The 27901-nt window shown below is 41.9% G+C and overlaps 2 protein-coding genes across 2 annotated transcripts; both read right to left on the bottom strand.

Moving 5' to 3' along the window:
- Positions 1–53: 53 nt before the first annotated feature.
- Positions 54–5760, bottom strand: LOC125742763 (potassium voltage-gated channel subfamily A member 7-like). The gene is made up of 3 exons (XM_049015086.1): positions 5617–5760; positions 4723–5498; positions 54–1692 (listed from the first exon to the last, which is right to left on the bottom strand). Exons 2-3 carry the CDS (start codon positions 5407–5409, stop codon positions 835–837), a joined length of 1545 nt encoding a protein of 514 aa, XP_048871043.1. The 5' UTR covers positions 5410–5498; positions 5617–5760; the 3' UTR covers positions 54–834.
- A 54-nt stretch (positions 5761–5814) lies between these two features.
- LOC125742768 (apoptosis regulator BAX-like) lies at positions 5815–15712 on the bottom strand. The gene is made up of 6 exons (XM_049015093.1): positions 15599–15712; positions 13368–13416; positions 11188–11346; positions 10197–10332; positions 9211–9315; positions 5815–9040 (listed from the first exon to the last, which is right to left on the bottom strand). The coding sequence occupies exons 1-6, from the start codon at positions 15627–15629 to the stop codon at positions 8942–8944; spliced, it is 579 nt and encodes a 192-aa protein (XP_048871050.1). The 5' UTR covers positions 15630–15712; the 3' UTR covers positions 5815–8941.
- Between the last annotated feature and the right edge of the window lie 12189 nt (positions 15713–27901).

Raw genomic sequence — 27901 nt, 5'->3', positions numbered from 1 at the left:
AATTGGTTGCTATAGACGGATATGGCATTTATTGCATTTCAGTACAGGAAAAATCAGATCGAATATTTTTTATTAAATACTTACACATAAATGTAGAATGTCACACACAATATACTGCACACATATATAGTTTTGATATATAATGTAATAAATTATTTGGGGCATACAACATCACATGCTATATGATTTCATTGATGGAAAATCAAAAAATACTGCACAGTTAATCATAATTTCAGTGAAATGAAAAATGTAACATAAGTTGTTACAGACACAACTTGGATTCGAGAGCAGGCAATTTGCCGAAAGAAAAAGGTTTTTTTTTTACCTAAACTAAACAAAGGCTGGAAAGCAAACAGGAGGGCATGGGCTCACAAACATGACTGGACTGGGGGTGAAGAGACAAACCGGGACTAATATACAAAGACTAAAGAGGGGCAACAAAGAACAGCCGTGCCTCATCAGCACCACATGAGGAAGCAGACAGGAGGGTCAGACAGACATGACAGGCAGGACAACAGTTGCTAATTACTAATTAATTTGATAGTTAATACTATATAATACTGCCATAAATGCAATTAAATAAATAAGGCACAGCAATTATTCATTCCATTTACTCAATAAATAAACATAATAAGCAATTTAAGATTAAATATTGAGTATAGTAGTAAGAAATACATCAAAATAAATCAATAAACAAAAATAGATCCTACACTATCCCTGTGAATGGACTTTGTCACCTGCTATTGATATTCTGTATTCATACAGTAAGACTCTGTAGCAACCAAATTGCTCTTGGCCTTTGGTCAGTTAGCACACTTTGCTAACCTCATACTCTCACACCTCTGTCAGCAGCGGTTCCTTAATGTATACATTTCCTACCTGCTGAACCTCATTCCTTTCATATGTAGGTAGAGTCCCATTCAGAGGAGTATACAGGCCTCCCAAAGCCAAGTAATCCTTTGCCTTATCATCCTCGTCATCTTCCTCCCACAAAGAACACTTCACATGCTTGTAAGGTGATGGGTCAAAGGTCAAATTTGCCCTGTGATAGAAGTAGCTGAAGTTGGAGACGATGACAGGCACAGGCAGGGAGATGGTTAGCACCCCAGCAATGGCACACAGGGACCCCACCATCTTGCCCATTACTGTTTCAGGGTACATGTCACCATAGCCAACTGTAGTCATGGTAACCAAAGCCCACCAAAAGGAGTAAGGAATGCTAAGAAAGGTTGTGTCTTCCTTATCCCCCTCTGCAAAGTAGATAGCACTAGAGAAAATGATGACTCCAATGAGGAGGAAAAAGACGAGCAGAGCTAGTTCACGCATGCTTGCCTTCAAGGTCATGCCCAGGATCTGCAGACCCTTGGAATGGCGGGAGAGTTTGAAGATCCGGAAGACTCGCACCAGCCTGACAATCTTGAAGAGAGCCAGTGTTGACTCCTCCTCCTCCATGTCAGATGGTCTGGAAATATCTGAGAACTGCTCAATGAAAAAAGGGAGAATGGAACTGAAGTCAACCAGGTTCATGTAGTCCTTCAAAAACAGGATCTTGCTGGGTGAAGAAAAGAAGCGTAGGGTCAGTTCTATAGAGAACCAGATGACGCATATGCATTCTGTCACGAAGAAGAAGTCCAAAGCTGACAGAAACCCACTGGACTGGCTCGTGTCATTGTGGGCTCCTAATAGATCCTCCTGTAGAAACAATGAGAAAGGAAAATGGTAAAGGGGAAGAAGGGGAGTACAGAAGGCATAAAGGAAGGAATGAATACAAGAATGAGCATTTAGAATCAATGTGGTTAAGGTCTAAACTGAAGGCAGTGTTCATTATAGTTACTGGGTAAGAGTTTGGAACACAGATGGACTTTACTTGACGCACGTCTGAGGGTTTGTAAGCTACTATATAAATATACTGCATTAGTATTTATTTCTTTCTTCATTACCGATAAATACATCCATGTTAGCAAGACATTTAATTTAATGGTGTTATACTACACGGGTCTGGGCGAAAAGGATTATCGCCCATGATCTAGAGTCACATAGAAGCACGTCAGCAAAATAGATATCAGCAAAACCTCAGTGGTACACTTTTTCTATGCTCAAAAAATACTATTGTCCAAAATACTGCACAGAGAAGAGGTAGAAAAAGAACACTTAAGAACAATATTTGCAAAATTGTAATTAGGGTAAAATCTTTAGGAGTTTTAGTTTTTTTGTGTATCTAATAGTATATGTTCTCTGTACAGTTCACTACACCTTAAATCTGTGTACCAAGCTTTTGTGTTGATGTGGTATTATGTCAAATAATAAATAGTAATATTTTACTACATTCATTCATACATATATATTCACGTATGTAGCAGACACTTTTGTCCAAAGCAACCTACTGTCAAAAGCACATTGCATACATTCAGGCTGTCAAGGAATCAACTATGCATAAGTGTAGCTAGGCTGAGCCTCTAGTGAATGCCCAGGTATAAGTGCAATCAATTATTGGAGCAGATACCCAAACAGATACCCATATCAATTAATAGTGTGCTTTCCAGTCCTGTGTTCACAGTCATTGATGTTGTGTACCTTCCTGTTGCCTGTCCCCTTCCTAATTTCCCTTCCACCTGTTTTGATCTCTCTCATTCCCATTTATTTTCCGTCTCTGTTCTTTGAGGTCAATAAACCCCCTATTGTACAGCAACCTCCTTCATCCCACCTGACACGATAACACATGTATTATATGTTTAATATAATTAACGTATAAACATATATAATCAACAAATTATCCTATGCTTAAAGAAGGTTTCAGTTGCAAATACAGTTTCTATTAAAAGCATTGATCTGGTCTGAAGGTTGTTCTTGCCCTATTAATAGGCCCTTAAAGGGGAAATACGAGAGGCCCCACCTCTGCAACCAACCCTGCTCGTTCTCTCCCACATTGTAACTCTATCGCCTGTATTTGCTAGGATGAGGTCGCCATCAGGGTTATTATCCTTCAGGAAAACAACGAAATAACGAAAACTAAATGTGGAAAAAAGAAACATTTTCGTTAACAGAAATAATATGTGGCCTGATTTCCAACTGCTGTCATCTGGCTTGTGAAACAGAACAAAAACATCTTCTAAGCACTGCATGTGAGGGGAGCGGAGCGGGAGCGAGCGCGGAACGGAAGTGGAAGGATTTTGGCCGGAGTTGGAGCAAGCGCAAAAATCATATTTGAAAATAACCCTAACCCTAATCTTCATATTTGAAAATAATAATAAAAATAATATTGGAGTCACATCTCTCCGCATCCTGGAGCTTTACACCATGTGTCTGAAAGATAACTGACACAGAACCCTGATCCATGTGCTATTTGGCTTTTTGGTGCGAGCAGGGTAAAAATTGACCGGTGCAGGGAGCAATGATGAGCGGAGCGGTCTGCAGTGGCTGTGAGCGGGCGAGCGGGGGTAGCATACAGCTCTGTGAGCGATGAGCGGAAATTCTTATCATTCCTCTTCATTGCCATGCTCTTCTCTGGAGCAACGTGTTTTCCTTATGATCAACAAGAAATAGTTGCTTGACTGAAGTACACCCATCTCTCTCGCTCTCTTTCAGACACACACACAGACATCTTTTACTGTTGGTTTTTTGTGGATGATTGTTCATCTGTCCTAAGTGAATACATTTTTGAAAATGATATATTTTGAGCTTTTATTACACAATACTTTTTCTGATCTATTTGAATTGTGCCTCTGACAAGTACCTTATCTTACAAAAACTAATCTAACACTGACGAAATATTTGTGTAGAATCTTTTTTCTAATGGACTTTACTGCCTATGTAATACGAAAAATTTTAAAGTTCATTCATATTTACCACAATCATAGCACAATGGCTACCCCTATTTTAGCACCGAAAAGGCCAAAATAATTTCAACAAGCCTATAGATTACACACAACCATATAGAAGCCAGAGGCCTATTAAGTAACATTACAGATCCTACGGATTCTGTGTTCAGCTGCTTGGGTAATGTGAGTTAATTTCAAAGACCAGCATAACTATTTGATAACATGTAGAAAGACATTTTCATATGATAATTTTCCACATACCCCACATGTGGTGACTTACATCACATTTCCAAGTGTTACAAGAAAGAAATTCTCAATCAACAGTAGAAAAAAAGTTACCTGCATTTATAGTCATCACACCACATGATTATTTCACAAGAGCATATGATGACTAGGAAGGCAAATCTGCATTTATAGCTGTTTCAGATACTCCTCTAAGGATTGGAACAACCTGGAACAGGCTGCTTAATATTAATATATAGTATGCTACATTTATAATTTCACTACTGTAAAAGACCAAAAAAATATCTTGTGAGATGTGGAAACCAGAGGCCCATCAGTTAAAACGGGGGACCGGCTGGCTCTCATGCTCCACTGTGCTGATGTGCTGCCCCCTACACCGTGTCTTATGCTAAGTGAACTAGCCTGTGAATCTGCTGGCAGTTTTTCAGTTTGTCTCAGCCTCCAGGTTCTATCTCTCAGTATAACAACTGTTCTGTATTATGACACCGTGATTCTGCCTGAAAACTTTCCACAACAATTCTGGATGTTTCTGAACTTAGCATGATTCTTAATGCTTTGTGTATGAAATCTGATTATCCCCCCCATCCCCTCGGCCCCCCCTTTCCCCTTAATTCCCTGCCCACCTTTCCCGCGCCCCTCTCCACGTTTCCTGAACTCTCACCTTGCTTGGTGGCTCGGTGGTCTGCAGCTCAGGTATTGTCTCAAGGAGGAAAGTGGTGACTGACAGAATGATGATCACGATGCTGAAGATGGTGATGATGCGAGCATAGCGCGAGGAGTCGGGATACTCGAAAAGACTCCATACCTTACTCGCAATCCTGCCTTTGGGCAGAATGCGCACTTCCTCTTTAGGGAAGCCCTCGTCATCTTTGTAGCGCTCCAGGGTCTCCTCGCCCAGCTGGTAGAACTCAAGCTCCTCCAGGAAAACATCCACCGGGATCTCAGAGGGCCTCTGGAGGCGTCCACCCGACTGGTAGTAAGTGAGGATGGCGTCGAAGCAGACGCGGTTCCGATCCAGGAACAACTCGTTCCTCAGCGGGTCAAAATAGCGCAGCCGTCTCTGAGGATCCCCCAGCAAGGAGTCTGGAAACTGGGCTAGCGTGCGAAGCTGAGTCTCATATCTCATACCCGCCACGTTGATGGCCAGCCGCTCGCTCAGCATCCACCCTCCCTTCCACATGTTCCCGTAGTGGCAGCCCTTTCCTCCTTCCCCCTTGTTATCCTCCTCATTCTTCATGGCCAGTCTCCTTGTGCTTCCTCCGCCGTGCATCTCCTCCAACCCCTGGATACCGACAGTACCCATCCCTCCTACCTCTCTCTCCAGTCCACTCATACTCCCCTCATCCATCTCTTCTTTTCCCTGTTGGGCCTCAATGTCTTTTGTGCAACGTGCTCAGATATTAAACACAAAAACACGTTTCACGATCTAAAACCACTCTAAAACAAGAAACAAAAAGCAACAAATATAACTATAAAAACTATATTAACTATATTGCCATGTATAATTTTTACATATCAATCAGCTGTAATAATAAAAATAATAGTTCATGACTACCTTCACCTGCTGCCCACTTGCTCACATGCCTCTATCCCTGCTTTATCAGTTAACCATGTACATGCAAATGTAAGCACAGGTAGACAAACACTTGTAAGTGGATACAGAGATAGATCGTCTACTAGACCAACCGCCCCTTGCACTCCTATTAAAGATTGTGACGTAAATTATGTGGCAAATCAGTCCAGAGCTTCTCACTTTGAGCAACATGTTCTTCTCTTTATTTAATAAATAAGCATTTTACTGGTCAGTTTAGTTTAACAACCCATATCATTTCCATAGCACTTAAAACAGCAAATGAATGTAATGGAATAAAAATCATGCATATAACAAGGTAATCGAAAACCGTACAAGGGTAGGAGAGACGGAGGGGGGGGGGGGGAATTAAACATTACACAAGGTACCATAAAAGGAAACTCCAGACATATATAACACAGAAGGAAACTCAAGACACATAACTGAGAAGCTTCTCATAATTTACAGTTATTGTTAGCATCAGACTTCCGTTCAACAAACCCCATCAGTAATACATCAGAACTTAATGTCCATCTATTAAAGTACTATTAAAGTTCACCAGTGCTTCACTAAAGCTCACGGCAAAATGGCATTTGAATATCACATTTGTTTCATCATTTCTGCCAGCGTAGTAAACCTTCAGCATTATCAGATTATTTTTCTCAACAGATATTCTGTACATGATATAATACACATACAAGGATATTTTATTTTAAGATATATGGCATCACAGTAAGAAAATCTATCAAGCTGCATTACTCAAGTCTGAGTGTTACTATGAAGATCCCCATTAAACAGAATGTTTAATTACAAATGCCTGCACTAATTTTTTTGGTATATACACACACATTCAAATATCATATATATCAGAAAATGATTATTGTATTAGAAATACAATATATTTCAGTGTGACTCTAACAAACAAACTCGTTATGAAAGTGTCGATATCTGATCTGTTTTTTCCCACCCAGCTTTCTCATATGCACATTTCACTTGATGTATATGAAAATAACATGCATTAAATGACCGAGTTGCATATAAGGTTTCAAATGATACAGTAAACAGCATATGAAGGCTGAGCCTATCAACTGAGAAGTGCCCCTGCTTGGGCCAAGCCAAATGCGTCTTTTAAACATTTCTAACCAAACACGTGGCTCAGAATAAAGCTAAAATGGAGAAAGCTAAAGAGTGTATGGGAAAAAGAACAGGTAGGACACAGCGTTTCCATTCCCTGTCGACACAACCCAAATATGGGCAACTATATGCTAAGTAAAGTCAGATGTATCAGTCTGCCAAGCAGTCCTCTGTAATGGCTATTCAGATGTGCACCTGTACCAGATGACAAATTAAAGCTGACAAACATCTATAACAACCAAAATTATCTAGTTTCCTTGCTCTGTTTATTACCATATAAAAAACCTGGGTCTTCTTGGCTTGTTAAACCTGTGACAGTCTTCAACCTGGTGGTTTTCTTATTTTGGAGCAGATTTATGTCAGATACTTTTTATATGTCCCCCAAACTCTCACACCAGTGAACACTGTTAGCAGTTGTGCGCATTCGCCAAATGAATACATGCAGCACACAGACCTGGTCCAGAGGCTCACTCGCTTTTCAACTAAGTATCAGCACGGCTAAAATGCCTGACCTGAGCAACTTTGAACATGGTATGCTTGTTGGTGCCAAACATCATAGTTCCAGCATCTCAGGAACGGCCGTCCTTCTGGGATTTTCACACATTACAGTGTAAATTTCACAGAGAATCACGTGATGAGAAGAAAAAAAAACATGCCGTCCCTAGGATTTTTGAGCTCTGGCCATTCTTCTCTGACTATATAACAAGACCATAAGCTGCCAGATAGCAATGAATTTTGGCATGGGGGGAATCGTATTAAAGATTATAACCTACTGAACAACATGCAGTCAAAGTAACCTAAAACTCCAACACAGTGGCAATATCCAGTATTGCTGTTGGTATAAAACAGAAAAGCTTAATAGGCAATTACATATACATAAGATACATCTACCCCATTTACCAAAACAAATGTTCACAGTTTACTTGCTATTTTCTGTAGCCTATACTTGTCCCCTGTCTCTCTATTGAAGTTGTCTTTTAGCACCAGTGCCCCCACTGGTAAACTTCTTTTTGCACTTTGTCTCCGATGGTATGTATCAGATATGGGGTGTTGATTGGGGGGGGGGGGGGTGTTCGGCGCCCAGCCCCAGTTGAAATCCTTTATTAACTAAAAAGAATAGTTTTTATTGTATGAAACTGGTTATTTGTAAACTTCAAAACCTGAAAGGTACAAAATGTATAGTACTAGTATAAAATAACCATATTTCTTGTTTACTGAAACTGAAAAGAAAGAAAAAAACACTGCGTTATAAAGTATTAGCATGGAGTCTGTATACTATGTATTGTAAATAGTAGCATTTTTACACAATCTGCAATCTTACTATGTACGTTGTTGTGAAGCAGTTCTATACAACCTCTTTATCATACAGCATAATAATGCAAGACATTTACACTACACTAAAGGTAACCTACACAGGGAGTACCTTTTCATTGGCCACCTTACGCAATGTGGACTGATGTGGTGCAGAGGTAGAGAAATAGATGATGTGGATAAGAGGTAGCTAGAGAGGTTGGAGGTAAAGAGGTCACAGGTACGATTTTCAGGGCTGCTACTGAAGAGGTACTAACATATAGTACTGTGGTAAAGAAAATGTTTAAGACAATTGTCTGGGTAGTAAGTATTTGCTTAGGAAAAAAAAAACTAAACATTAGAATATATGCCATTTAGCACAATAATAAATAAACAAGAATTTCCTCTCTCCTGTTACTATAAGTTACAAATATCTGGTTGGATGGCTTTTTTGATTCCCAAACCTCTCCTCAGGGGCACCTCAGCTATTCCATGTATTCATTAAATTTCATGTTTCATCTCTGGCTCAAAAAAAATAATCAACTTAATTGGTTAAATCACATGATGAGGTACTAATTACCCAAACACGGTGGGGTAGTGGTCCAGTCAAAAAATACATTAGTGTTTTGGACGGTTGCTGAAAATACTGGGCTGATTTTAGAAGAGGTTTTGAAATGACTAAATTACCTCTTTCACAGACATATCATTATAGTTGTATACCAACTTGAAGACTATTTAAACATTTTCTTTGACTGCTTAAGACTTGTACACAGTATTGTAAGTGACATACTTCAGGTCTAACAGATTGCTATTGTTCGTGATAGGTCAATCCCTGGATTCTTCTAAAGAGTGGTCCCGTCCTGGCCAACTCCTCCATGCCTTGGCATCACATCTTGTGAATGACCAGGAATGCAGTGAGGATACCAGCCACAAACACCCCCGTCATTTGCCATGTGGGTGTCCCAAAGTAGGACCTGACATCCTCCTGCACAAAATAAGGGCAACATCTATCATCAGCCACATAATGTTCATGGAAATCCTAATCACTCATTCAACAGGCTTAAAAATGGGTCGGTATTGAAGAGAGACATAAGACGTGTTAACGCATTCCAGCCACATGCCCTAAAGCCAAATGTGCAGAGAGCTTCATCTCACCCAGCCACCGCGCTCCATAATCCAACTGATCACATGGTCTCGCAAGTAGTCCATCGTCCAACTAAATATTATTCGTATTACATTTGGGACCTTCTTTATTAGAGCCTATGAGAGAGAAGGGATAATTAATCATAGTAGCGACACTTTACTCACTCACATAATAGATCAGTTGAGAGAAGGGTAGCAAATAAGCCGGAATGACATTCTTAATGTGATATTATAGAAACATCTAATTAAATGGGTCTCAAAGATAACAATGCAAAAATACTACATTTCCAATTCCCATTTCTGCATTAGACCTTTGCTATAAAAAGCTTTCAGTAAAGATAATTTCCTAATTTCTAAAGAGCTGTGAAATGAACATAACAGTTCTCCCAGCATGGAAACCAACTCAATGGAAACCAAGATGGAGAAGTGGCAAATTTGTCTTTGTCAAGGGCCAAATCTGAGCTTCTTCATGTCAGCATGGGCCATTTTTAATAATATAATCAAATTGTAGAGGAGGTGGGACCAACCAGATGTATTTGGTCCCGCCTCCTTCAGTTGCTTAGATCCACCTCCTGTACAATTTGATTGGTTATTTCTCTGAACCAATCATTTCCCTTCTGTATTTTTATGCGAGTAAAACTCCGAGTGAAAAAATCTTTTGATCTCCACAGATAATTTTTTAATGATTATGCAGGCCACATAAAATTGGTTCTGTGGACTGGATATGGCTCCGAGGTGGCTTTTGTCCAGGTTTGCTGTGGACCTACCAAAAGTTCAGAAAGCTGCGATGTTACAGAAACTTTGTTCAACTAACCTTTTAAGAAAGCAAGATTTAAAAGAGTAAGTGGAATAAAATAGCTGGCAAAGAAGTGACATTACAATAAATAGAAACGCTACTGAGCCACAACAGTATCTGTTCACCAGGCCATCAGTATCAGATTAGTGCACCAACACAGGAAACAAGTGTCAGATTAACAAAAATAGGGCAATGGACTCACTTTAATGACAAGGCGGCAGGCGAAGTAGAAGAGGGTAACCACCCTGCCCCAGCTGAATTTGCCATCAGAGAAAATTTGCCAGGCTACCTGGGAAAACACCTCTTTGGTCGGCTGAAGATCCGGCTTGTTAATCATCCTGATAAACAAGTGGTCAGCTCACTCTGTTAAGGCTCTTATTACGATGAAAACAACAGTGTAACAATTTACAATCATTTTTTTTGCGATTCTAAAATTAAAACTGACCTCCACAAAAGGTGCAGCAACACGCTACATCAACGCATGCTCCCCAACCTGACCTGACCTGACCTACCCAAAACATATATTCTGGTTCTTCCAAACTGTGTCAGATTAATGCACAACTTCAAATTAATGAAGTTAAGGGGCAGTAACCAAGCACCTGACTTGTTAGCTGTTAGCTATTCTGTCCTCAAATGACCATATTAACATATGATTTGCTCTTTCTTAGCCTCCTTCTGCTATGGATTGTAATTGCTCGCCGGCTAATAACTTTCAGCCGCAGGCTCCATTCTGGAAATTTTAGCCTCCCCTTTAATCATTTCCACTTTACACCATTTCAGCAGGAAAACCACTGCAGCATCCAATGATTACTGTTGTGATCTAATGCAGGCTGCACTTTGCTATAGGCTTTAACATTCACAGATGCTAAAGTCTTTAAATACTATTTGCTGATTTTATGTGTTTATCTGTTCCAATCGACAGCATCATAAAGTCTCTTCAACTGTATTTGTTCCGAAGAAACAAAACAAAACCTACAAAATGTTGAAGTTCCTGGGCTGATTGCTTCACTGGCCCACAAACCTCACACAAGACTGCAACAAGGATGGTTAGTGTGCAGGTAAACAGTTGTGTTCAATACTTGAGGATGGTGCAATTCTAAAAATGGTGCAATTCTAAAAATCAGCAGATTGCATGATTATTCAATTTCAAATTTATTTTTACACATAGAAAATGTATTTATACATTTTCATACCTTTGCAGTTCCTCGTTGTTGTCCAGTTCATCTCCAATCTGCCGTAGACACTGTGCCACCTGTTTAAGGGTGGGGTCATGCAATTCAGTCCCACCTAAGTCTGCATAGTTGACAGTCAGCTCATCATTCCCATGGCGACGTACACGATCAATGATAAAACTATGACAGAGAATAAAGTGATTTACAGCATAACTTCATCAGTCCCTTGATACTGTAGAGCTTATCTGTTTAAAGTACAACCCATAAAGATTGTAACTGGGACAAACTTGTAATTTATAAATTATATTAATGGGCAAAGAGTATACATTAATTATGTACTTTTACTGGGGCTGGGAATTGATAAAAAAATTATTGCACAGTTTTCTGTGATTAATTGCAATTAATCATACTTATTATTAAAAACTTATAATAATAAATGTTTATACACTGAATCCCTAAATTAATGTAGAATTAATGCAAAGGGGAGTATATGGGCTATTGTCATGAACCCATTACTGTAAAATAATAATTCTCTCTAATATTTAAAATTAGTTTGAAGCCAGACTAAAATTACACAACTTCATTTTCTAAACCGCTGGTCTTGCCTCTGGGGTAGTCAGTCAGTTTTGTTATGTTACTACTTATTTCTGTAATAAACAAAAAGTATTTCATCAAATCCATGGCAACAATTACTGAAATAAAAAAAATTGAGCAGAAAGAGACATCCTATACAAATTGATTGCTTATTGTGGGTTACATGCCATTAAAAAGTTACATAGTTTTGTGTTAGTGATTTTTGACTAAGTAATTGGGCAAATCACCATATCCGAGCAACAAATAAACTTTTTAATATACCTCAAAAGTTAAGGTAATGTCAAATACTTTACAAAAAACAAACACTGTATTGCACCATAACATTTAAAAAAAGGTTTGTGAATATGGCCCATATTGTAATATTTGTTTAAGCTTTAACTTGTGATGTATAGATTATTCATTTCCAACAAACATACTACATGCAAGCAAGTGCAAGGTGAATTTCTATGCTTTCAAAAAGGCTCGATAAACAAATGGCAATAAGAAAACAGATGGTACTGTACTATAAAAAGGAATGCTAAATTATGTTTTTTTTTTTTTTTCATACAGCTAAATGATTAAACCCATATACCATATATACATATAATAATAAATACTCAACAGGAGATAAAAACACAGTTTAATCCTAACCACATGATCGATTTAAAATCTCAAGCCTTCATTAAAATAAAACAAATATTGAAAATTATGATAGTTTTATCCTATCTATGCTGCATGCTCCAACTGGCAATTTTTTTAGTAAAGTAACCCGGTAATATCAACTTCCCCATAAAACACTAACTGAATGTTCTGATTTGAGTTCTGAATTCTGTGCAACGATGAATTAATTACCCCAAAACACAGGGCCCTAGCAATCTATATAATATCAATGAAAATCACACTGTGTAAAAGTAGCACACAGTAAATACATGAAAATATCTATTTCTCCAACTTGGACTGCTTATGCAGTACAGGGCTGTGCGTAGCCAGAAGCCTACCCAGAATAACGTGGGGAACAATGCAGGGGAACAATGCAGGGGAACAATGCAGGGGAACAATGCAGGGGAACAATGCAGGGGAACAATGCAGGGGAACAATGCAGGGGAACATGCTGGACAACATGCTGGACAACATGCTGGACAACATGCTGGACAACATGCTGGACAACATGCTGGACAACATGCTGGACAACATGCTGGACAACATGCTGGACAACATGCTGGACATGGATTAAAGCAGAACACTATTCAAATATTTTGCCTAATTTTCATAATCAGGTCCTAACACACAGTCAAGGTTGTCACCTTTTGCATTAACTTCCAGTCATTCTGTCTAGTTACAAATCTGCTATCAATATGCTAAACTACCTTATCCGTGTGTTGTCTTTAAGGGGCTTTATTTGATCAAATGTGCATTTACATGAGGAGTTTTAGCTGACGGAATTATTAAAAAAAACAGGCAAAATATTTTCTGTCATATTCAGGCAATACTAATATGCAAATATAATTCTTTCTGAAAACTTGAAAATTGTTTATTTATTGTATTAGATGAAAGATAAAGAAAATCTATGAATAGATTGTGTTGTTTCAGTGGAATGAACTGTGTATTCAGAGTAAAAGCACACTCACTCTGCTAAAAGTCCCCCCCCAGCCTCCAACATGTGGTCAATGCTGGTATCTGGAAGAAAAGAAAAACAACATCATTCTTTCAGAAAGCAGAGGGTAATCAAAATGGAAATACAAACATAATAATTTCCATTCAAAATGTACCAGCATTTAAACACATGCATACAATTGACACTATCCCTAGTGTAACATTTTTGTCAATGCTGCCAAATAATAATAAGGAAGGTTTCAGGAATTAACTCTTAAAGAGGAGGTGTGGAAAGCTGATTTTGATTTCAATAAAAATAACAATAATGTGTTTTCTGGATTCTAATCACATTATACTTTATACCTCAATATAACAAAACACATGCAAGCCATTTCTTTAATGGTTATTTACATAAATGTGTACCTGTCAACCATGATGCCACATTATTCCTAAAATGTTTCCTTTCATAAAGAAATTTCAACTGTATACTAAAACTACAAGTACTGAGGTATTCCATTGTTAAAATGTACTTATTTTTATTGTTGACATCGTGATTATGATTATCATATACTTGATTAGCATAGAATGTTATCCTGTATGCTTACAAATAATTTTGAATTGTGTATATATAAATTCCCATACATTTTCCACAGTTGCTTGTCCTGTGGAGGACGACTCGGGCCCGGAGCCTATCACGAAGGTACGGGCACAACACAGGGAATAACCCAATAAATACTGTGCAAAGTACTGCATGAAGGATGACCTGCAATAACTGCTGTACTTGAGACGTTTCGTGGGTTGTGGTACTAATTAGCCAAGCTGTGATTAGCCCTTTATAATTACAGTAACCTACTGTTAGCAACTATGTAGTATTGTTCACTGTTGCGTTAAAAAAAGAAAAGAAAAAACAGTTGCATGATGTCATCCTCTGGGGGACACCAGAGATTGAGAGAAAATTAGGCTGGCCGCACATGTCTATAATAGCATGTCAATTGTAATGTGTTTCGTGTCTCCAATGTTGAATAGCAACCATAAAAAACAGCCTAATCAAATTTTAGGTGCTGCAGCTGTTTTCTAGAAACTAGATCTCTCGCTTATTGTACGACTGAGTGTGTCCCTTTTACAATATGTAATATACAGGTCCTTCTCAAAAAATTAGCATATTGTGAAAAAGTTCATTATTTTCTGTAATGTACTGATAAACATTAGACTTTCATATATTTTAGATTCATTACACACAACTGAAGTAGTTCAAGCCTTTTATTGTTTTAATATTGATGATTTTGGCATACAGCTCATGAAAACCCAAAAATCTAAAAAAATTAGCATATTTCATCCGACCAATAAAAAAAAGTGTTTTTAATACCAAAAAAGTCAACCTTCAAATAATTATGTTCAGTTATGCACTCAATACTTGGTCGGGAATCCTTTTGCAGAAATGACTGCTTCAATGCGGCGTGGCATGGAGGCAATCAGCCTGTGGCACTGCTGAGGTGTTATGGAGGCCCAGGATGCTTCGATAGCGGCCTTAAGCTCATCCAGAGTGTTGGGTCTTGCGTCTCTCAACTTTCTCTTCACAATATCCCACAGATTCTCTATGGGGTTCAGGTCAGGAGAGTTGGCAGGCCAATTGAGCAGTAATACCATGGTCAGTAAACCATTTACCAGTGGTTTTGGCACTGTGAGCATGTGCCAGGTCGTGCTGAAAAATGAAATCTTCATCTCCATAAAGCTTTTCAGCAGATGGAAGCAAGGAATTTTGGGTTTTCATGAGCTGTATGCCAAAACAATAATCAATATTAAAACAATAAAAGGCTTGAACTACTTCAGTTGTGTGTAATGAATCTAAAATATATGAAAGTCTAATATTTATCAGTACATTACAGAAAATAATGAACTTTTTCACAATATGCTAATTTTTTGAGAAGGAGCTGTATACAAGCACGAACATGACTCCCAAGTGTCAGATACTGCTTCGACTAAAAAATGAAAGTACGTTTGTACTGTAACTTTAAATTAGTGCGCTCATTTAGGAAATATTCGCAGTTTCTCACGAAATCCAAGTGCACACTATACTACCCATAGCTGGCTAATTATCATCCCTGCCGTAACATTACGTCAGCTGCCGCGCTACAATCCTGAGAGTAAACGCGTACGGCGAAGGACTGAAACAAAACAAAGAAGTACTTTTTAAGTCAACACCGCTTGCACCATGGCATACTGTCAAGCGACAATATAAAATAAATATTAAAGCATATCCACTTACCTCTGCCAACCCCTTCTAACGATTCGGCCATGCTAAATATGAATAACCGAAGAGCGGTTCTGATAAATGCTTCCGTCTCTCGTCACGTGGCTTGAAGGGTCCAGTTGCAGACGTCTGTAGAGTGGAGTTCCACCGGAAATACGTCACTCCACAGGAAACACTGTGTTATAGTGAATAGATCCTAACCTTAACCCTAACCGCAGCTCCACTTTACAATCCTTAAGGATCACGTGTTTAACATGTTTAAAAAATGGCAATAAATGTTTATGTTACTAACAATATAATACATCAAAAATACATAAAAATTAAATGATCACCGTTGCTTTATTAAGTACCATGAATAGGACAAGCGGTTACAGAAAATGGGATGGATGGATTTCCTCATTAGGTTATGTTAATCTCCTAAATAAACAGCTTTCAGTGTTGTGATTGAGGTATTTTTTTAATTGCTTATTTTGCCCACTTAAGAGCCAGCAGTACTAGTGTGGCTATATAGTCTCTGATTAGATGTTCTTATAGTTACGAGGCCAAAACCATGCCGGAAACTCACCTCTTGACACTGGGTAATGAGGAGCCCGTTAGTAGCTTACAGTTCTGAATCACCATAATAAAGACGCGTTTAAGGTGGTGTGCATTCACAAGGCAGTCTCTCTCTTGGGTGAATACAGTTTGATCTGCAAAATGATTTACTCTTGCACTAAATCCAATTACCAGACTGAGTAAGCATTACATAGATTGTTCACCAACCTACGTCCAGCTTTTTCCTGTTCTTCCTTCAAGGAAACCCCTGGTTCCCTTGGCCTAAAGTTACACACTTATATTTCCACCACGGATGACCAGAGACTAATCATGTCGCATAGCATTGCTAGCAATTTGGAAGTTGTACAAATTGTTATTTGACAAACAGAATGTGCCAACACACACATTTCTCTCTTCCACACCTTGGACATGCTTGTGGTTTAGAAACCTCTGTACATGCTCAGTGGTACAATACTGAGTTTTGCTGGGCCACGCCATTTGCAAATGTTATCTATATTCAACCCAATTATTGTTAATTATGTAATGCATTTTCTTATAATCATATCTTACAAGACCAATAATATAGAACAGGATATCCCAGGTTTTTTATGGTGCTTGTATCTTCTAATATCTAACTGATCATTTGTGCATGGTACTAGTGCTACCTAGCATGGGTTCTAGGCTCCCAAAAGACCCTGTACAACATAAGTGGTTGTAAGATGGATGGATGATTTCATTCCACTGAATGTTATTCAGAAAGTACATGTTGTGGTCGAAGTTTCATTCTTAGTCAACAGGCGTGACTTAAGAAGCTTGCTAAGATGAAATTTTGCCAGATGGTTCTTCCCACAACTAACACCGTCCACCTAGATTTTTTTCTGATTTTTCAGAAATAAGGTTGTATGTGCAAAATCTAATGAGAACTGGGTATTGTCATGCCCGGCTCGTCTGCTCCTCGTGTGTGCCACGCCCCCTGATTACCCACGTGTATTTCCCTGATCGTTTCCAGCTGTGTCTAGTTACTTTGATTAGTCCTGTGTATTTAAGTCCTGGTCTCCCCGGTTTCCCTTGTCCGTCATTGATGTCAGTCTGTGTCTGATGTCCCTTGCACCGGTTCCCGCAATTAAACCCTTTGTTTTGCCCCGTATTCCGCCTGCCTGCCTGTTCCTGCTCGCTCGCTCTACCCTTGCGCTTTACTCGCGCTTCTGGATCGTGACAGGTATGACTTCTTAACAATCAAGGTCCATGTTACAGTTTTATAAATGACACTACAGATTTAAAAATCCACAAGACCACAATTTAAAAATCAATTTCATTACAATGTCATTTCATTTCGGCTTTTCAACTCAGATCTCCAGCTTCACATTTAGTATATGAGTTTGTGCAAATTACATGCAAGTCTTTCAATCTTCAAGGACAGCTTTGCTTTTGATAGCTTCACCACCTCATTGGGTGCTACATACACTCAGTGATCGCTTTACTTGTGAATTTAAACAGACTGTTCATCCAGTCATGTGGATGCAACTGAATACACAATACAAGAAAACAGCATCAATAAACTTACTTGCTTTTCAGCTAAGCATGAGAACTGCCAAGATGCCTAATGTAAGTGATTTCGAACATGGTATGATTGCTGATGCCATACATGGTGATTCCAGCATCTCAAAAACCATCTCACTGGGATTCCCAAATATTACAGCGTGTATATAAGTTTATAGAGCAATGGCATAGCCAGAAAATTTACTTTGGATGTGCCAAGGGAAAACAAGGTGAGCAAGAACTGAAACACAATAAACTAATATGTACATTCGACAATCATTGCTTTCATTTCTGAAAGGTTAAGCCTATGACAAGTGTTACATTGTAATTAGGGTTGCCACTTTGCAAGCCAAATTCCACCTGTTTATGCAAGTGTGTCAGCTGATATTTTGGATGTCATTTGCACACCCTGGCATACCCTTGGCCACGCCCCAGTTACAGAGAATAGTGCAATTAACCGAACAAGAACAAAATCTGAATAAAACAATGTCAGAGGTGAATGGCCAGACTCATTAACAGAAAGGCAATAAGTGCTAAAATGACAGTACAGCAGTGGTGTGAGAAAAGGCATCACTGAATGCGCAACTTTGCCAGTGAAGCAGTTCTGCATCCAAAAGTGGGTCCTACTAAGCATCATCTCAGGGGCAGTGGTGTCTTAAAGGTTAGAGAAGCGCAATTGTAATTGAAATATTGCTGGTTCAAATCCCTGAGGAGCAAGGTACCACTGAGGTACCCTGAGCAAGGTACTGACCACAAACACTGCTCCCCGGCTGCTGAATTAGCTCCCCCTGTTATGTCACATATGGGTTAAATGCAGAGGACACATTTCGTTGTTGTGTACTGTGTGCTGTGGTGTGTCAACAATGACCACTAATCACCTAATTCTAGTATACCTAATACAATGGGAATAAAGCCCCTCCATTATACTTGTGCTCTTATCCAAATTGGTCAGAGATGCTTTATTAATGTGCTACATATAAATGCATTATATTAGGGTTCAGTCATGTTATTTATTCTTATGTTTTGTATTTGTATATTTTGTACACCACTATTGCTTGTGAAACTTACACACAAGAATTTAACTCACATGTACTGTACCAGTGTACCAGCAATATGATGTGAAAATAAAAGTGATTGATTGATTGATTGATTGATGGATGAATCTATATTTTATAAAATTAGGGTGACTATAGGCATGATGGGGCACTTCTCGAAAATTTGATATGATACATTACAATTTTATAGAAATTGGAGAAATATGACACATTTTGCTACAAAAATAAATTAATGTAGAATCATCTCAGGTGTTATGGATTTGCTACTGTTATCACCATCTTTTTCATCATCTTTCATCATCTCTCCAAACGAGCTTGATGGGCAGAATGGCCTTCTCTCATTTGCAAATTTGTTATATTCTTATCTCTAATAATTGTGTGGACTCTGAGGCTAAGGATCTGTGCCAGCAAACAGGTGCTTGCTGGTTTGAATCCTGAGAATGCCAGCAGTGATCCTACTCTGTTGGGCCCTTGAGCAAGGCCCGTAACCTGCAGTTGCTTCTTCCTGGGAATAACGTTAAGCTACATCCAGCCCTGCAAGCAGGTCCTCCAACTTACAGGGAAAATGTGGGGGTTGGTGGCAAGATTTGCACTCCAGCCACTGGAAGAAAACTCACACTGGTCCGTTCAGACTAGTGTGGTGCTGAGGTATCACCTGCCACAATTCTGCAGGGATCTCATCCCTGAGGTGGTTCATCATGTGGCAATGTGCTGCAATCAGCGCATGCCCCTGACCCCTCTCTCTCTAACAATTAGGGATCCTTGGGAATGAGAACTTGGTATTACCTATTTAGAGGCATGGTAGTGCAATATGCTACCGGTACACATCTTATTCTCATTTGACATCGATTCAATTTAAGATCTTACAAAGGATTCATTTACCCAAAGTTAAACTTATCAAACTCTTTTATCTTACATGACACCTGTAACAGAAGTTCCCTTCCAGCCATCCATCCATTTTCCAAGCCGCTTATCCTTCTGGGTCGCAGGGAGTCCAGAGCCTATCCCAGAAGCTATGGGCACAAGGCAGATGTTCCCTTCCATTGCCCAACCATTCCCATACGTCTTTCTTCTTGTCCAAATCTGAATCCTTTTTTGTTCTCTTCCTATGGCACACTTTTGAAAGCCCTTAAAAAGCCTGTGATTCCAAGCTATTTAATATCTATTTTCCTGAAGACCATGCCCACAGAGGTGGAAATTTCAGATCCAGAAAGTAAAAATCCAGACTAGGATTTTGTTTTCAGTTTCTGTCTAACTGAGACATGGCAACTGCCTGATGACTTTTCTCAGCTTAATGAATCTACTCCTCCGGGGTTTGTTTACATCTCTGAACCCCGTGGCTCCGGCCATGGAGGAGGTCTCGCGATAATTTACCATGAGAACTGGAGAGTCTCGCCGGTGTCTGTTCAGGCATTCGGCTCTTTTGAATCCACTGTATGTACTGTTTAGACCTACTCCATAAGCTTCTTAAGCTCCCTCGTTTCATTTCCTTTCGCAATATTAAGAATATCAATTTAGATTTACTTTTTTTCTAGCATTGACCCCCTTATGGACATTCCCATATATCCACCCCAGAAGAGTTAGTTTCCTATTATAACTCCAATACATAACATAAGTATGACATAACTTTGTTGCCCCATTAAAAACCAGATCTGTCTCTTTTTGTTTTTCTGCTCCCTGGTTTACATCTGAACTTCGGCTTTTGAAAGCCAAAGATCGCCAAATAGAGAGCCTTTACAGAAAGACTGGACTCACTGTTCACAAAGAGATGTTCAAAGACCATATATCATACTAAAGGGATTCTATTGCTCAAACCAAATCTAATTATTGGTCTCTGTAATTCCCTTATGTCCTTCTTTAATGAAAAAATACAAAGGATCTGTCACGCCCGGCTCGTACGATCCTTGTGTGTGCCATGCCCCCCTGATTACCCACGTGTGCTTCCCTGATTATCCCCAGCTGTACCCAGGGACGGATTATGGGTTGTGTGGGCCCCTGGGCAAAACGTTCTCGAGGGCCCCCCCCCCCCCGACCACCACCACCACCACCACCACAATTCAAGGGCCCTTGGCAGCCAAACGCCCTCCCTATAGGGTCAGGGGCCCTTGTAGGCAGAGGATCAAAGAATGTAGGCCCTCTAAAATAGACAAACGAAAAGACATTGTTGATAAGCGTTGCAAATTGTTTTGGGCTAGGGGCCCCACGGGCCCCCTGCACCCCAAGGGCCCCTGGGTAGCGGCCCCGCTGGCCCGGTCCGTAATCCGTCCCTGGCTGTACCCTGTTGTCTTGCCTATTTCAGTCCATGTCTTGCCTTAGTTCTTGGGTCGTCATTGATGTTAGTCGATGTCTATACTAGCGTTCTGCCCTGCCCTGCCTGTACCTTCAATAAACCCCCGTTTTCCCCGACTTTCGCCTGCTTCCTGCCCGCTTGCCTGCCCGTGCGGTCACCCGAATAACCAGCGATCGTGACAGAATGACGGACCTAATAAAGGGGAAAAAAGCAGAGGAGAAGGAGGACACCAGAGGCGCCGACAATCTGCCTGGGAGCCTGCTATCTCGCCGCGGCTTCGCTCCCAGCTGAGAATGAGGAGGAACTCCTTCACCTCCGGGAACCGGTGACTTTCACCGCGGAGCTACCACCGTCCCTCGAGCGGTATTTTTACCAGCCAGCGTGACTGGCGAACAAGGGGGCCAGCGCGGTGAGAGACTCCATCCCGTGGGTGCCCCGGACTCTTAAAGGGGTCACGCCCGTCTCGCCTGTGCGGGTTCTGCCAGTCCCGCCGCCTGCGGCAGCTACGTCCAAGCCGCTGGCTCCGCCTCTGCCTGCTGCAGCCGCTGCGCCCCAGCTGGAGATCCCGGCCACGCCCGCAACCGTCGCCACTCAGTTCTTTACCCTCCAGGGACCTTACTGGAGGGTGATGGAAGAACAGGCCACTCAGGGCAGCCCGGAGGTGGACCAGCTCGCCGCACAGCTGTGGCAGGGTTTTGTCACATTCACGCCCGCCTCTCCTCATGGCGACTTGGAGAGGATAGCGGAGGACCTGAGGAGGCTGCTCCTGTTAAGGAGAGCTCCGCCTGTGCCCGAGCAGCCGCCTCCACTTGCAGCTCCCGCGCCCGAGGCACTTAGATCTGTCCTGCCGCCTGCCGCAGCTACGCCCAAGGCGCTCCCTCTGCCTGCAGCCCCATTGTGACTATAACCCCTGTAACTCCTGTTCCCGGCCCCGCCCCAGTCCCCGAGGAGGTCCCGGACAGTCTAACTATCGCTCCTCCCTCCTTGGAAGTGGAGGAGCTTGAATGGGACCCCTCTGGGACCCTCCTTGTGAGTCCTCCGCCCCCGGCGAGCTTGACCCCAGACAAGGGTCTTGAGGTCTGTATCCAAGAAGGGGAGAGGACATAGACGCAGGGCTGGGGTCCCTCCCACCCTGCCCCCTGGCTCGCTCTCCCTCGCCTGTGCTGGGGCTCGGAAAGCGCCTGCAGCTCCTGGGCCTCCAGGTCAGCTGTCGCCTACGGGTCCCCCTCCGACGCCTCGTCGGGCGCCTGCGGGCTCCTCGGTCGCCTGCGGTTTCCCCACACTCCAGCGCGTCACGGGACATCGCCTTGGCTGACTTTGGCCTTGCCATTGCCTGCTGCGGCTCCCCCTCTCTTACCTTCGCCGGTGTCCCCTCCAGCTCCCACGTCCCCTTCCCTGGTGCTCCCTCCGACTCTCTCCTCGGCCCCTTCATCTGTCCCTCGCCCTGCCTCCTCAGCCCCTCCAAGGTCCCCTCCTGCCCCGGCCACCTGCAGCCCCTCCGGCCGCTGCCCGTCACCGGGGCTCCCTCGGGCTCCCCTTTATTCCCCCTCCTTCTCTCCCTGGTCTCCTGTCTTTGACCCTCCTTTGTTTGCTCCTCGTCCCTTTGTTCCTCCCGTCTCGGCTCCTCGTCCAGTGTTCCCTCCATTCACTCCTGGCCCTTTCGTCCCACCTGTTCCCTCCGTGTCCCCGTTCCTCATCTGTCTGTCTGCCTTCCCTATCCTATGTCAGGTCCTGTCCTGGTTTCTTCCCTTGTGCCAGATCTGTCTTTCTGTTTTATTCCCTGTGCCCCGTTGATGGTTTTATTGTTTTCCAGGTCCTGTCTCTTCCGTCGCCTCCCCTGAGGGGGGGGGGGGAGGGGTTCTATCATGCCCGGCTCGTATGATCCTCGTGAGTGCCACACCCCCCTGATTACCCACGTGTGCTTCCCTGATTGTACCCTGTTGTCTTGCCTATTTCAGTCCATGTCTTGCCTTAGTTCTTGGGCCGTCATTGATGTTAGTCGATGTCTATACTAGTGTTCTGTCCTTCCCTGCCTGTACCTTCAATAAATCCCCGTTTTCCCCGACTTTCGCCTGCCTTGCCTGCTTTCTGCCCGTGCGCTCACCTGCTTAACCAGCGATTGTGACAGGATCCACCAGGACCTTGGATAAACCTCCACAAGTAACTCATTTGAACTCCACTCCTCTACTCTGACATTTTCATCCTTCCAGCTTCCTACCCTTTCAGAAATTTCAGATATCTGTAAGTCCAAGTCATCCACCTGTCAGACCCTCTACCCACAGATTTGGTTAAAGCCTGTCTCCCTTCTCTGGTTCCCCTCATTTCTTCTATCATTTACTCATCTCTCACTACTGGAACAGTTCCTCCATCGTTCAAAACTGCTGTCATAATTCCAATACTGAAACGACCTGGTGGTGATCCTACTGACTTCAATAACTTCTGTTGAATTTCTAACTTACCTTTTTATCTGTAAAATTTTTGAAAAAACAGTAGCTATTCAACTTCATTTCCACTTATCTCGCAATTTGTATGAACAGTTCCAGTCTGGTTTTCGCCCTCTTCATAATACAGAAACTACACTTATAAAAATTACTAATGACCTACTTATGGCTGCTGACTCTGGTTTACTAACTATTCTAATTCTTCTTGACCTGAGTGCAGCCTTTGATACTATTTGTCACAACACCCTCGTAAATCGATTATCTTTCATTGGTATCAGGCACATTGCATTACACTGGATCAAATCTTATCTCTCTGGCCGCACTCAGCTCAAATCTTTCACATCTCAGCCTTCCACTGTCACTTCAGGTGTGCCCCAGGGTTCTGTCCTGGGGCCCCTCCTCTTTATTATCTACCTCCTTCCCCATGGCAATATCTTTCGCAAGTACAATATCAATTTCCATTGTTATGCAGATGACACCCAGCTCTACTTCAGTAGCAAACCCAACTCTTCCATTTTATCTTCTTTCCTCACTGATAGTTTTGCAGAAATTTAATCCTGGTTCTCTTTAAACTTTCTCAAATTAAACAAAGACAAAACTGAGGTTCTTCTAGTGGGAACTAAATCAGCACAATCCAATACTGACAGTTTTTCTCTAGTTACTGATAACTTGTCTGTTTTCCCCTCACCACAGGCTGAGTCTGGGTGTCATCCTCGACAGTACCTTATCCTTCCAGTCTCAAATCAATAACATCACCCGGTCTTCATATTTCCACCTACGTAATATTAATCGCCTACGTCCCTCCCTTATCCCGCGTTCCACTGATATTCTTCTTAACAGTCTTGTTACCATTTGCTTGGATTACTGCAATTATCTCCTCTTTTATCTCCTTCATAAGCTTCAGTTGGTTCAAAATTCAGCTGCCCATATTATCACCCGAACCACATCACTCCCGTTTTGCAGCACCTTCACTGGCTGCCAGTTCAGTTCCGTATTGACTTTAATACCTTGCTGTTAACATTTAAGGCCATCCACAACCTTGCCCCTCCATATTTGTCTGACCTCCTAAAAGTCGCCACTCCCTCTCGCACCCTCAGATCCTCATACTCCATCCATTTCACTGTCCCCCTCGCCCATCTTGCCACAATGGGGAGCAGAGCTTTAAGTCGCTCAGCTCCTCAGCTCTGGAACTCATTACCATCTGAGCTCAGAAACATTGATTCACTTACACTCTTCAAATCGAAACTTAAAACCCATCTGTTCAAGCTGGTTTTCTCTCTGTGAATTAGCTTTCTCTAATTTAACCTATGTTTTATATTCTTGTATTTTTTTGTATTATGGTTTGATGATTTATATTGTTTTTTTGCATTCACTGTATGGTGCCCTTGGGTGTCCAGAAAGGCATCTATAAATAAAATGTATTATTATTATTATTATTATTTATCACTTGCCCCACCCCGGGCCACCTGGACTCTCGACCTCCACTATACCACTTTCAAAAGCACCTTCAAGATCCTTTGCATGTCCACACTTCATGGTGCTTCTGCTCCCAGCTTGTGAGCAGGAACTGAAGTGTAACTGGCTGGTGGATAGGGAAATACAGTGGTGGACACCAGAACACAAATCCAAACTTCAAGACTGTCTGGATTTGACTGAATGGTCTATCTTCATGGTCTCCTCCAGGATCCTGGACGTGTACGCCGACTCAGTAATAGACTACTTCAGGTTCTGCATGGTTCTGCATGACACACATGTGCACTGTCCACTCCTGCACTAACCAGAAGGCCTGGATTCACAGTACTGTTCACCTGCCACTGAGGGAGCAGGCCATGGCATTCATTTCCAAAGACATGAACCAGAACAAAAATGCCAGATACGTGTTAACGGGGCCTGTAAGCAGTATTTCTACCAGTATAAATGACAATGAACCCTTTGAATCTTTTGAATCCTTGAATCCTAACACACTGACCCCAGATGGTGTGAACTGGCAACAGGAGGTCATATAAATAAATTGTTAGCGTTTGCATTCTGTGAGGCTGCTATCTCAGCCCATTGCTGTACAGTGAATTCACCCAGGGCTGTGTGACAAAGCACAAGGGCAAGAGCATAATCAAGTTTGCAAATGATACTACCATAGCTGGACTCGTTAGTGACGATGACAAGGCTGCCTACTGGAGGGAGGTAAATGACCTGACTGTACGGTGACATGAAAACAACTTCTCCCTGAACATCAACAAAACAAAAGAGATCATCATTCACTTCAGAAAGACCAGAGGCCTCTGTTCCCCACTATCCATCCATCCATCCATTTTCCAAACTGCTTATCCTACTGGGTCGCGGGAGGTCCGGAGCCTATCCTGGAAGCAATGGGCACGAGGCTGGGAACAACCCAGGATGGGGGGCCAGTCCATTGCAGGGCACACTCACACACCATGCACTCTCACATGCATTCCTACAGGCAATTTAGCAAGTCCAATTAGACTCAGCATGTTTTTAGCCTGTGGGGGGAAACCGGAGTACCCGGAGGAAACCCCACGACGACATGGGGAGAACATGCAAACTCCACACACATGTGACCCAGGTGGAGATTCGAACCCTGGTCCCAGAGGTGTGAGGCAACAGTGCTAACCACTGCACCACCATGCCGCCCCCTTGTTCCCCACTATTTATTGATAATTTTCCCATTAGCAACTTCAGCTTCCTGAGCACCCAGATCACTGACTCCCTCTCCTGGTTTATAAACGCCAGCTGCATCCTCAAAAATGCTTCACAGAAGCTGTTCTCCATGAGAGGGCTAAAAAGCTTTAGGCTGGGAACCCTAGTGAACTTCTACTGCTGCACCACTAAAAGTTTCCTGGCTGGATGCATCATGGAGTGAATGGGTAACCAAACTGGTTAGGACTTAAACTGCTACACAGGATTGTCTGGACAGTTTCAAAGATCTTCGGCACAGATCTTCCACAACGCAAACCAATCTACCACTCTCATTGTCAGAAGAGGGCTTAGTCATTTATCATGTATTACCCAGCTCACACTCCTGCTCTCTTCCTGCATTCTTCTGGTGTTTCACCACATATTTCAGAGGCAGTTGACAACAAGTGGCCTGTACTAGTGCACCCAGTTATTTAAAGCTATACTGTATTGTGAGTGTACTTCCTACACATTTTCAACCGCTTACACTGCTACATTATTATATTAATATCAAATTATCAATTTGCATATCCCATATGTACCACTTCTCCATATCAAGCTACTCATCTTTTTAATCATTAGCATGTCTATTATTGTAATGTCACACTGTCTATCTACCCATGCAAATCTTTTAGTGTCATTCCAAATAGAAATTATTTTATGCTATATGTAACCTCAGTGTCACGATCAGTCATGATCCTGGGTGAGGCAAGCGGCGATCGTGCGGGTAGGCAGTGTGAAGGAGGCAGACAAGCCAAAATCAGGGCAGAACTTGGGGTTTATTACTGTGCAAAGACAAAGAGCAGGTAACATCAGAAACACCAACACTATAACCACATCTAACCACAATGACGGACAGGGGAAACGGGTCAGACCAGGACTTAAATACACCAAGACTAATCAAAGGAATCGGACACAGCTGGAGACGATCAGGGAAGCACACGTGGGTAATCAGGGGGCGTGGCACACACAAGGAGCGGACGAGCCGGGTATGACACTCAGTATGCATGGTGGTGCAGTGGTTAGCACTGTTGCCTCACACTTCTGGGACCCGGGTTCGAGTCTCCGCCTGGGTCACATGTGTGTGGAGTTTGCATGTTCTCCCCATGTCGTCGTGGGGTTTCCAAAAACATGCTGAGGCTAATTGGAGTTACTAAATTGCCCATAGGTGTGCATGTGTGAGTGAATGGTGTGTGAGTGTGCCCTTACAGCTGGCATCAATCTAGCCTTAATGGGCTGGCCCCCCATCCTGGGTTGTTCCCTGCCTCGTGCCCATTGCTTCTGGCATAGGCTCCGGACCCCCCGCGACCCAGTAGGATAAGCGGTTTGGAAAATGGATGGATGGATGTAACCTCATACTACAATGAATCTGAAGATAGTTGTAGGACACATGAAATGGATATTGTGTGCATGAAAATGCTCATTCCTTATGTATAAGTCATTCTAGAAACTGCTTTGCATTTGTGGTGGTATTGTACTTAAACTTCCCAGTTTTGCTCTGACATTGTTAAATGTATTCCTGATTTTTCCAAAAAATGGATGGATGTAATTTGAAGTCTGAAAAACGCATGCTATTTTATTTTTTATTGTGATATACATTACAATCATATATTATGTCTGTAAAGTGTATGTGGTTTTAAAAAGGAATAACACTCCATACAATCTCACAGAAGGGTAAAACACTGCGATGAATCTATTCAAAGCCGATTGACGCCCCTTCCTAGTCAATGACGCAATGACGTTATGAAACGTCGCTTCGTTTACAGCG

Source organism: Brienomyrus brachyistius, chromosome 5 (assembly GCF_023856365.1).
Source record: "Brienomyrus brachyistius isolate T26 chromosome 5, BBRACH_0.4, whole genome shotgun sequence".
Lineage (NCBI taxonomy): Eukaryota > Metazoa > Chordata > Actinopteri > Osteoglossiformes > Mormyridae > Brienomyrus > Brienomyrus brachyistius.
Note: the sequence above shows the minus strand (reverse complement) of the source record. Positions and strands in the feature narration are given on the sequence as shown.

What these genes read in the sequence shown, in the direction of transcription:
- LOC125742768 (XM_049015093.1), bottom strand. Translation starts at nt 15,629, where the DNA reads ATGGCCGAATCGTTAGAAGGGGTTGGCAGAG. An exon ending in GGGGGGGGACTTTTAGCAGA is followed by an intron (nt 11,347 to 13,367) that starts GTGAGTGTGCTT and finishes TCTCTGTCATAG; the next exon opens with TTTTATCATTGATCGTGTAC. An exon ending in AACAACGAGGAACTGCAAAG is followed by an intron (nt 10,333 to 11,187) that starts GTATGAAAATGT and finishes CTTGTTTATCAG; the next exon opens with GATGATTAACAAGCCGGATC.
- LOC125742763 (XM_049015086.1), bottom strand. Translation starts at nt 5,409, where the DNA reads ATGGATGAGGGGAGTATGAGTGGACTGGAGAGAGAGGTAGGAGGGATG. An exon ending in CCACCGAGCCACCAAGCAAG is followed by an intron (nt 1,693 to 4,722) that starts GTGAGAGTTCAG and finishes TTGTTTCTACAG; the next exon opens with GAGGATCTATTAGGAGCCCA.